The sequence below is a fragment of the Culex pipiens genome, chromosome 1, assembly GCF_016801865.2.
Source record: "Culex pipiens pallens isolate TS chromosome 1, TS_CPP_V2, whole genome shotgun sequence".
In the NCBI taxonomy this organism is placed as follows: domain Eukaryota; kingdom Metazoa; phylum Arthropoda; class Insecta; order Diptera; family Culicidae; genus Culex; species Culex pipiens.
The window spans coordinates 66,757,957-66,769,040 of NC_068937.1; the positions used below are offsets into that span (position 1 = coordinate 66,757,957).

Genomic DNA, 11,084 nt, shown 5'->3' on the forward strand with positions numbered 1-11,084 from the left:
GCTGTTTTGCTTTATGCTGTTTTGGCATTTTTTTGTTGTTGTTTTGCTTTTTGGCTCTTTTGCTATCCTGTTATTTTTTAAATGTTCTATATTGCCACTTAACCTTTTTGATATTTTGCTACTGTTTGATTTGCTAGTTTGCCTTTTGCTTGTTTATTTTAAATTTAGCTATTTTGCTTCTTTTTAATTTCTGCCCCTTTTTCCTATCTTGCCATCTTGCTATTTTAATTATTTGCTATTATGCTTTTTTTATTTTTCTATTTTGCTTTTTAACTAGTTTGCTTTGGGTTTGCTAGTTTGTGTTTAGCTGGTTTTCTTTTTTTCCCATTTTGATATTTTGCCATTTTTTTTACTGGTTTGCTATTTTGCTATTCTGCTTTTTTCCATTTTGATATTTTACTGGTTAGCTTTTTTGCTCTTTGGCTATTTTGCTGTTTTTATAAGCTATGTATTTTGCTATTTTTTCAGTTTGGTGTTTTGCTATTTTCCTAGATAGTTTTTTTGCTGTTTTGTTTTTTTCTTTTTAGCCTTTTTCAATTTTGCTTTTTTACTGCTTTGCTATTTTGCAAACTTGCTTTTTTTGAATTTTTCTATTTTGATATATTACTGATTTGCTAGTTTGCTTTTCAGCAGGTTTGCTTTTTCCATTTTGCTATTTTATTGGATTGCTATAGTGCTATTTAGCTGTTTTGCTATTTTACCATAACCTGCTTTTTATTTGTTTTCTATTCTACTGGTTTGCTTTTACCATTTTGGTATTTTGCCGTTTTGATGGTTTGTTATAGCTATTGTGCTATTTTTTAATTGAGGTGTTTTGTTTTTTGCTGTTTTTGCTTTTTTTGTTGTTGTTGTGCTTTTTGGCTGTTTTGCTATCCTGTTATTTTTTTTATTGTTCTATTTTACCATTTAACTTTTTTGATATTTTGCCAATTTTGCTACTGTTTGATTGGCTAGTTAGTTATTTTGCTTGTTGATTTTAAATTTATCTATTTTGTTTTTTTTTATTTTGCCTTTTTCCCATTTTGCTATTTTGCTATTTTGTTTTTTTACTGGTTAGCTTTTTACTCTTTGGCTATTCTGCTGTTTTTAAATTTATGTATTTAGCTATTTAGACCCTAGCGCAGCCAATCTTTCGAAGGGATCCTGGAGAGTGCCTTTGGTTAGATAACGCCTAGCACTCTTCTCGTCATTTATTCACATTTGTAGTGCGCCATTGCATTAGAATGCATTGAAACACCAAAAGCGTTAAAGCGGCCAGGCCTACTGCGTAAAGCCGTATCGCAGAGACATGATTCGTTTGAAGAGGGTTTTTTTTATTGAACTATTTAACTTTTTTCCCATTTTGCTATTTTACTGGTCTGCTGTGTGTTTTTTTTTAATTTAGCTATTTTGCTATTTGGAGCCTAACATTTCAAAAGGGCACATAACTTTTGTAAACAATAGTGTATCCCTTTCACTCAAATGACAGTTTGCATAAGGTGTGAAAGGGACACACTCTTGTTTACAAAAGTTATGTGCCCTAATGAAATGGCAAGCACGATTTTTCCATTTTGTTGATGAGTTTGCCAATTTTACTACATACTGGTTTGCAATTTTTCAAAATTTGCTGCTTTGTTTTTGCCGTTTTCCTATTTTGCTATTTTACTAATTTGCTATCTTGCTTTCTTGCTAGTTCACATTGGTCTGGTCTGAGTATTCTTGAACACCGTCAACCAGAACGCTGGAATGCCATGCGCGTCCTTGATGATCTTCGAGTGCCGGTTTTACAGTTGACGGCCAATCGCTTGAAGCGTTCCGTCACTTCGGCGTCAACCTCGTCCTCGGACTCTTGCTTCCGGTCGGCCTCACCTAACTCCGACTCCCCGGTGATGACCGCTTTCTTGCGCCCCAGGGGCTGGTACAGCTCCTGGTATTTGCACTCCAACGCGTAAACCTCCTCGAAGAATTTGGCCTCTAACTTGAGGTACTTCTTCTGCAGCTGCTTGAACGCATTCACCCGGTGCTCGACATTCTCCGGCAGGGCCTTAATCACATCCTTCATCATCATCCAGCGCATCGCATTCTATTCCGAAAGATGTTCTTCAGCAGATCCTCGACTTTGTTTTTCTTCTCAATAAAGATATTGATCTCCTTTTCGTTCTCCTTGCAAATTTCCACAATCTGGTAGAAGTTGCGGTCCCCCACCAGCGAGCTACCTTCGGCCACGTCGCCGTCCACATCAGCACCTGATCCAGCCAGATCGATTATTTTTGTTCGAATCTGAGGCTCGAAGTCCATTCCCGGCCAGGTGGACTCTTCCGACTTGGTAGCTCGACGTGGGTTAGCAGGAGTTGCTGGAGTTTGTGCAACTCGGCGAGGGCTATAATAGGTGCACGCCTGCGTCGAGGTCACTCGGACGGCGCCACTGTCTGTGTCTCCGGTGCTCAGCACCGTCCATGAAGGTCAAAACGAAGAACGCGTCGAACTGCAATGAAAGGATTTTGTGAGGCTCGTTAAGTTGACTAGGCATGAGGACTAGGCGAGTGTCGTTAGTCCGGAAGGTGGGATGCCAGTACGTGAGAAACTTACCGTCCGCGCGTTTCTCGACGGCCCAGACGGCGTTCTGATTATCCGGTAGCTTCAATACGGCCATTCCGAAAACGTTTAGGCTATAACAACAGACTCAAATCGAGTACCGTGTTATCGGGACCCATGCCTGATACATCTGGGGTGAGTCCTCGTTGGCGATGCGAGATCGGCAGCTCTGGATCGAAGCGTAGGAGTTAATTTCATCGACCTTGATCAGGTTCTTAACTGGTCACCCTCTTCCAGTGGCATGGATTTACCATGCATTTTACCGTGCCCGGTGGAACCATGTCAACGAGTTTAATTTAGTCACGACGTCATCGTCCGTCTCCAGCCAACGGCCAACGGATGATCGCCCGGGCGTGGCCCCAGTCACGTTTGAAGTCGAGGTTGCCCAGCTCCAGTCAGGTCAGCTGACCGAGGAAGATCTTGGCCACCGTTCGTGTGATCTTGCGGGATACGAAGTTTTCCCCGCGGCTCGGCGATTCGTGGTTAAACGGAGTTTTTTTTCGTTCTGCGGCGTCTCGAGGACCTTCCCGTGCAAATCCAACGAACTTGTCTGGTAAAACTTTACCGACTTTTCCAATCCGCACGTCCGGATGACATCCAGCAGCCGGAGCGTCCCCACGGCGTCCACTTCGGCCGTGTATCCGCTCAGGTCGAACAAACCTTGACGGGCCAGGTTGTAGATCTCCTCCGGGTGGACGGCCGAAATGATCTTAACTAGGCAGCTGCTGTCGGTCATGTCGCCGTAGTGCAGAATCATCCGACCCTGCTTGTCCTGGATAGATTCTGTTCGCTGCGGCCACTGGAAACATCAAACTCTTAAAGATTCGGCAATCTTACCGCGAAAAGGAACGAAGAAAATCGAGAAAAAAAAACAACAACAGCTGCAGTAAACATAAACAAATCCTACCGTACAGTACCACCATACGGTATCAAAGTAAAAATTTATTTTTTTCTGATTTTGGGCAAATATCACAATAATACGACAAGAAAAAAATATTGCACTGCAGAAAGTACAGTTCTGCTAACTTTTACATAGTTTAGTTAGAAAACTGCGAGAAAAAAAAATAGATTTTTATTAAAATTATTTAAAACCAATATTACTACTCCGTACGGTAACTGTTTACTTCACAGTGGTGCTATCTATTGGTAAAAATTTAGTTCATCAATTGTACCAGAAGAGGGATATAGAGTACAACAAAAGCGAACCTGGCGGCAATTTGAAGAAACACCCCCGTCGGGTGTTCCATTGTCTTTACAAGACCCCGCGCGGCAAATAATAGCTGCTGGGAAGAGCTTGAAAAATGACACGAAAAAAATGTCACCGTGGTTCTAGCGATACATAGCGCACAAGGCACAAGGAAAGGAGTTTACAGCATCTGGATGGAACAGCACTTTCCCTCTCAATAGGTACTGTGTTATAGATCTGGAATTGCTTAATAACAGTAAAAATGGGTAACACGATACAATAGTCCTTGTAATCAGGATTCCGTGTCTTAATACTCAAACAGAAGAGCATGCAATAGCACTGATCTTGTTGCGTGCTCTTCGGTTGACGTCCAGGTAAGGAACATCCTGGAAGGAGCGCAACTAACTGTCTAAGATCATCCGAATTATCTTGATCAGAACAGTATAGCTCTGGTTCCTTGCAAGTGTCCTATTTTCTTACCTCCACGTTGGCTTGGTTTTCATGATGACCTAGCTGGTGGCCTGTGGAAACGAATCGTAAACCTTTGACCAACGCGGGTCAGAGTCGAGACGGCTGAAAGAAAGGGGCGCGACAATGTGGGAAAGTGAAGTAATTTGTGATTGTAGACGGTATTGTTTTGATTCGCAGTATGTTGAGTCAACTGCTGTGGATGTACCTGAAACATCGCACAACGGGGTTTCTCTTCTCTTCATTCTCAGCTACCACCTATCTCCTATTTTTATTTTGCTTTACTGATTCTCACTTCTTCACTGATTCTTCTACTTAAGGTGCAAGCAAATGTGGGGGATTTTCGAACATGGTAAGGTTTTTTCTCAAATCTTATAACATGCAAAATTCAAGTACTCTTTGCTGAACATTTTGCACTAAACAAGTTTTTGAATTTTTTTTGTAATGCCGGGAAACTCTCTTTGACAACTTTGACTCAAAATATCTCCTAATAGTTGTTAGAAAAGGTACCTTTTTTACGACATACGAAATTCGAGCAACTCATCCTCTACATTTTGTTCTTTGGGACCAAATCTCTAGGATGAATAGTTTTTGAGAAAATCTCCTAGACAAATGCAAACTTTTGAAAATTTGCATCATTTTTGGTGTTTGTTTGTTTGTGTGTGCGCGCATCTCATGGCCTGCCTCCAACGCGCGTTCACAGCCGCCCGCCGGCAGCGCACCTCGCTGGTCAGCAGGAGTGTTGTTGTTCAAGCCATGCGTGACTTTACTGAAGTTGCGCGGTGGGAGAAGTTTGGTGATAAATTAATATTTTTTTTTTCGTTTTTGTTTCTTTTGATGGATTATGATGTAGTATATTGTATAGTATATTTTTTTAAATGTTTTGCGCATGTGGTGCGGCCAGCCAAACAAATGGTTATGATTTTTCTAAGCGCTTTGAATGAAAAAGCATGGGATAAGAAGCTTGTAATCATTTTCAAAAGGTTGGTCATCCATGAACCCCAAAACCTTTTTTGGACCGATCTGACCACTTTGGAACCGGTTCCCGGTACTCCGGTGAAACCCGGAATAGGGCAAATTATGTGATTATTATGGACCCAGCCATTTGGGGGTCAAAGTTCATCATTTTTAAAAGATAGCACAACCATGAACTCCAAAACCTCTTTTGGCACAATCTGACCACTTTGGAACCGGTTCCTGGTACTCCGGTAAAACCCGGAATATGGCAAATCATGTGATTATTATAGACCCAGCCATTTGGAGGTCAAAGTTCATCATTTTCAAAATGTCGGGCATCCAAAAACTCTAAAATTACTTTTGGATCGATCTGGTCAGTTGGTGATTGTTTTTAGTAACTCCGGTGCAATGCGAAATATGAAAAATTACGGAACAATTTGCGACCAGGCAATATGGATGTCAATGATCATCATTTCAAAGATCAAGCTTATTCATGATCCCCACAAATATTTTTTACCGATCTGGTCACTGGGCCGATTCTGGAAACTACGGTGAAACTGAATATTGAAAATATGGGATTATTTCAGAACGATTTTTGACTAGGCATAGGCAAGATGATTGTCAAAGTTCATCATTTTCAAAAACAGGCTCATTCATGATCACAATAACTTGTTTTGAACAGATCTGGCAACTATTAAATCGGTTCCGGGGCTCCTTCAGAAAAAAAGTAACTAGCCAATGATATATGATGAATTACCAATTATATATGATGAATTTTTACACCCAAATTTCCTGATCAAAAATTGCTTTGAAAAAAAGGAAAAAATGCTTGTGGGGATCATCAATGAGCTTGATTTTAAAAATAATGAACTTAGGCACATATATTGCCTCGTCGAAAATTAATTTAAAATAAACGCGTCATTAGTTATATTTCGAATTGCATAAAAGTTTCAAGAACCGGTCCCAAAGTGGCCAGATCGGTCAAAAATGATTTTGGGGTTCCTGGATGAGCTAGATTTTGAAAATTATGAACTTTGACACCCAAATTGCTGGGTCCACAATTTTTCTGAAATAATCCCGTTATTTGCCATATCCCGGGTTTCACCGGAGAACCAGGAACCGGTCCCAAAGTAGCCAGATCGTAAAGTGGGGTTCATGGATGACCTACCATTTGAAAATTCATGGCCAACACTGTCTGGTAGAACAACGATCATAACTTGAAAAAATGTATTTTTTCAAAGATTGCTGTTTAAAATTTATGCGAGACCCCAATATCGCTCAGTTGACCCACCAGAAAATTTCAGGGTTTTCCGGCTCATTTTCGAAAAATAGACATTCAAACGAGTCCAATTAAACAAGAAGGATGCAAATTGGATGAGTTATGGCCTTTTTAATGATTTCAGTTTCACCCAGGCCTATACGGGTTAACCAACAAAAAAATAAAATAAAATAAAAAGATCCAGTTAAAAACTTTCCAGAAAAATAAAATATCAAATATTCAAAATAAATTATTAATAAAAAAAATCCCCCTGGGATGGGAGTCTGATTCAATCCAGTTCAAGTTAGTAATATAAATTTGTTATTCTATATACAAGAAGACTAAATTTATAAATCGGCATTAGGCCATGTCAAATATCTTATTATGTATCAAAATTTCTAGACACTCAGTTTTTTCTTAAAAAAATAATAAAATAAAATAAAAACTTTTTAAAGGGGCGGAATCAAGGAAATTTAGTTCTTTTGAAATAAATAATGAAATAATTTAAAAAAACCTTCTGTGATGGCAGACTAATTCAGTTTCTACTTATCAGAACTTTTAGTTCTATAGCCCTGAAATATGCCTTTACAACTTGACATAAGGAAGAAATAAAAAATTCATTGATTATAAAAATGTATATAAAATTATCTAAATTATTATTAATTATTTATAATAAATTATATAATCATTCTGAAACAAGGGGTAGGACAGTGAGTAATTTTGAGACATTTTGAAAATTTTTGAGTCAGATTGAGCCACTCTCGTTACTCAAAATTGTTCAGTTTTTCACGAACGACGTAACCCGCTTTGACACTGACGTTTGGATCGACATTTGTCACCGAGCATGATTGACAAAAACATAAAGAGCAGAAAACGTGTTTCGGCGGCCTAAAGTTTTCAATTTTGTGTAAAATTGGTCCATGAAAAATCTTCATCCTTTTTCCCCTTGGGGGTCAGTGCGTAGGACCAAATATTTGACCGCCCGTGAGCAAGCACCTTGGAGTGTTGCACCGAGCCATGTTCCGACGAAAACGACCAGGATTGAAAATAGGCTGGCGGCGGATACACGGGTTCAGGAAGTTGAAGTCGGGCCCAAGTGGTGGCCAGTACGTGATGCTGATGCTAAAGTCGGCTTGAGTTTGTGAGTTTTGAATGACCGCGACTTTAAGAGCTTCCCGCCCAGTCAGATCACCACAACAACAAAAAGGTTCCGAAGAAAGAAGTGCTCTTCGAACAAAAGATCAAATGGATCCAAAAATTGAACTCAACATGCAGTTTGAGATTATTAGCAAGACGGAAACACTCAACATAGCCCCATTATTGCGGCCCTGAAAGATGTTGGGGGACAGGGAAGTTTCTCTTTAGGGGACAAAGATTTGCGGCGGAAATTTACATCTAGGACGCCGAGGACGAAGGTGCGATTTCGTCGATCATCAGCAAGTCCATCCGGAACTGGGGTTCCAATCCTTGAAAATGCATCTAGCGAAGAAAAGTCTGATTCGAAGAAGATTATCTACACCAAGTCGGTCACATCAAAGGTGACCTTCACGCCAAAGGGCAAACAAACAAATTTCGAGCAAGAGCTGTATGTTATAGGGCATGTCTTTTGTTGTATTGGTCTGAGAAAATTTAGACAAAATATAATTGGTCTAGTTTTGTTTATCATTTATTGCATTACTCTATTCTCCGTACCACGTTGCGCCCCTCCTCCAATCTCGCTGGAGTCTTGTCCCACCAGCTGTTCTAATTCAGAATACCTCGCGAATCTAGAAAAAAAAAGCCAGTTCATTTCATCCACGCAGGTTCCAGTCACTGAAATCTGGCTTGATTTTTTTCGTTTGCTGTAGAAAATAAACACAAGCGGCCTGAAAACCTCCCGGAATTTGGGGAGAATATTTTTTGGGATATTGAGCTGGAGCAGATTAAAGGCCATCTCATCCACACAAGAACCGTACGAGGTGTTCTTTAGCAGGAAGATTCCGTTGTTGAAGGGGGACGGGAACGGTGCATGTCTTCTGATAAGCCGCCACCCGCACATCGCAAGTTCCAGGTTCTCCTTCTGTGCATCTAACAGATCTACCATATCATGGAATCTGGCAGTTTTTTTTTTATAGATCAGCAATTTTGTCGTCTTTGGACGCATGTCGCAATCCCAGCCTAGTGCAATTATTATATTTAGCACAAAAAAACTGCAACCAAAATCAACCAATTTCCTTATCTTTTCTGAGCCTTACTGTCTGTAAACATTTCAACGATTTCAACTGTCAAAATGAGCATTCGAAAATTCCGTAACCTGTCTTCAAATTACTCAGGAGTAAAATTGAGTAACTTTGAGTAAGATTGAGTAACATTGAAAAATTGAGTCACTCAGTTACTCACTGTCCTACCCCTTGTTCTGAAATCCTTTTATGGATACAAGCCAGATTCAGTTCCTGCACATGAAAGCGATAAGATATGTAGTTATATATCCCTGGAATATAAATTCACAATTTGGCGGAAGGCAACGTGAAATAAAAAAAATAGATTAAAATTAAATATATGAAATAATTTATAAAAAAAATTTTAAATCCTTCTGAGATACGAATCTGAGTCAGTTCCTGCACATGAAAGCCATGTTTACTTTTTCAAAACAACCAATGCGCTATGGGTTTCAAACGTACATAGGACCTTTTGAAAAAGTAAGCGAGAAATATCCTAGAAACATTTACATTTACTTCCCCGTTCGACGGAAGGCGAGTCGTGGTACCTTCTGGGATCGAACCCAGGCAGACTTTGTGAGAGGCATCCATGCATACCCCTACACCACGGGTACCGCAATTTAAAAAAAAAACCTTCTGGGATGGGAGTCTGATTCAGTTCAAGGTTCCTGGTCCTGTTAGTGGTCAGAACTTGTTGTTTTATATTCCAAAAATATTTATTGTCGCCGCGGCACTAAACCGAATTGAGCGAGTTTAACTCTCGCGACGATTTTCTGTCGCGAAATATCTGTCAAGCATTGGGACAATTATGTTTAATTCGTGATTAAAATCTTATGTTCCGGTACATTAGGAGTTCAAACTAGCATCTGAATTGTTAAGGTTAAGTCATGTGATGATTTTGAGTTTGTTCCCAGCTTTAGGAGGAGACACAGAATATCAAGAGTTTTGGTCACAATCTTGGGCTGGGTTGATATCCGGCCTCAACAAAATTACCGAGTGACCGTCAATCTGGTCCGTTAGTACCGTCACGAGTTGATCCGGTTGCTGATTTGATGGGCTCATAAAAATATAAAATTTGGATTGACCTTTTGAAACCCGAACTCGCCGTCATCAGCCTTTTTAGGCTGTACTTCATGGAGCAATTCTCTACGAAATCGGTATTTTTTCTTCAATTTTAATTTTTGTATTTTTTAATACGTCTGAAACTTTTTTGGTGCCTTCGGTATGCCCAAAGAAGCCATTTTGCATCATTAGTTTGTCCGGGTGTATCCCATTTGGCATAAAGCCATTTGGCATAATGCCGTTTGGCATAACGCCGTTTGGCATAATGCCGTTTGGCATAATGGACGTTTGGCATAACGGTCATTTGGCATAATGGCCATTTGGCATAATGGTCATTTGGCATAATGATATTAAATTTTCAAAATTATTTCAATTCCATATACTGGGATCAATCGGGACTATACACTTTGAATGAGGACAGCAGTTTTTAGTACATTTTATAGCTTGACATTTAAAAAACAATGCACTTTTTTGAATGTTACATAATTTATAACACCATCGCTAAAAATTTCAACTTTTTATTCTAGCTCTTCTGGCAGCTTGCTTGCCCACTGAGAATTTTGGTTCGAGCCTCGAAGCGATCTGGTTCGAGATCGATCCTGAATCTTTTCTGCAGTAGCAGCAAGTGCTGCCAGAAGAGCTTAAAGAGTTGAAGTTTTCAGCGGTGGTGTTATAAATTCTGTAACATTATTAATATTTGACGAATCTTTTCGCACTCTTCGGCAAAGTTGTTCCCTGGAACACGAACTATGAGCTCTTGAGGTTGATGAAAAATCCAAAAATCATTAAAGGACTCAAAACTCAGAACCAGAACGCACCGATTATACGGGTTTAAATCCCATTTAAATTTCAAGCGCCAGATCCTGTCATAATCAATCAAGCTCATATTTGGGATTCGGGCAGTACATCCAGGAGATCATGCCCTGAGATGCCCGCAAAATTCACCCATTTTGTAACATCCTACTAACATATACTCATTTATATTACAGGGTGAATATAAGTTAGGAAAAAAAATATCAAAAATAGATTTAGAAACTAGTTTTTCTACGATTTTATCAGCAAGTAGTGCTACTTCCATTCAAATATGCACAAAAGTGAGATTTGTATTTGAAATGTAAAGCATTCCACTTTGTCATTTACGTAGGAACATATTAATTCACCGTCTTCAGCTTTGGATCTAACCCAAAAAAGCTGCGGATATTTTTTTTCTGATCTCTCAACTGTTGACTCAAGGTTTATATATAAGAAAGGGACACTTTCTAGACGTGTGACAACTGTTGAAAAAAGTTTAATTTTCCTTCTAAAGTTGAATTTTCTTCATTAAACAGGGGATGATGCGCTTCAGCTGTGGTCACAACTCAAGTTTTCCCTTCTTTAAAAG

The 11,084-nt window shown here is 39.5% G+C and overlaps 1 protein-coding gene across 1 annotated transcript; it reads right to left on the reverse strand.

Annotated features, from left to right (window-relative positions):
- Positions 1-327: 327 nt before the first annotated feature.
- LOC120431957 (uncharacterized) lies at positions 328-8,526 on the reverse strand. Its single transcript, XM_039597091.2, has 6 exons — positions 8,399-8,526; positions 8,122-8,209; positions 3,003-3,373; positions 2,569-2,648; positions 2,098-2,408; positions 328-2,062 (listed from the first exon to the last, which is right to left on the reverse strand). Exons 1-6 carry the CDS (start codon positions 8,524-8,526, stop codon positions 1,709-1,711), a joined length of 1,332 nt encoding a protein of 443 aa, XP_039453025.1. The 3' UTR covers positions 328-1,708.
- Positions 8,527-11,084: the final 2,558 nt, after the last annotated feature.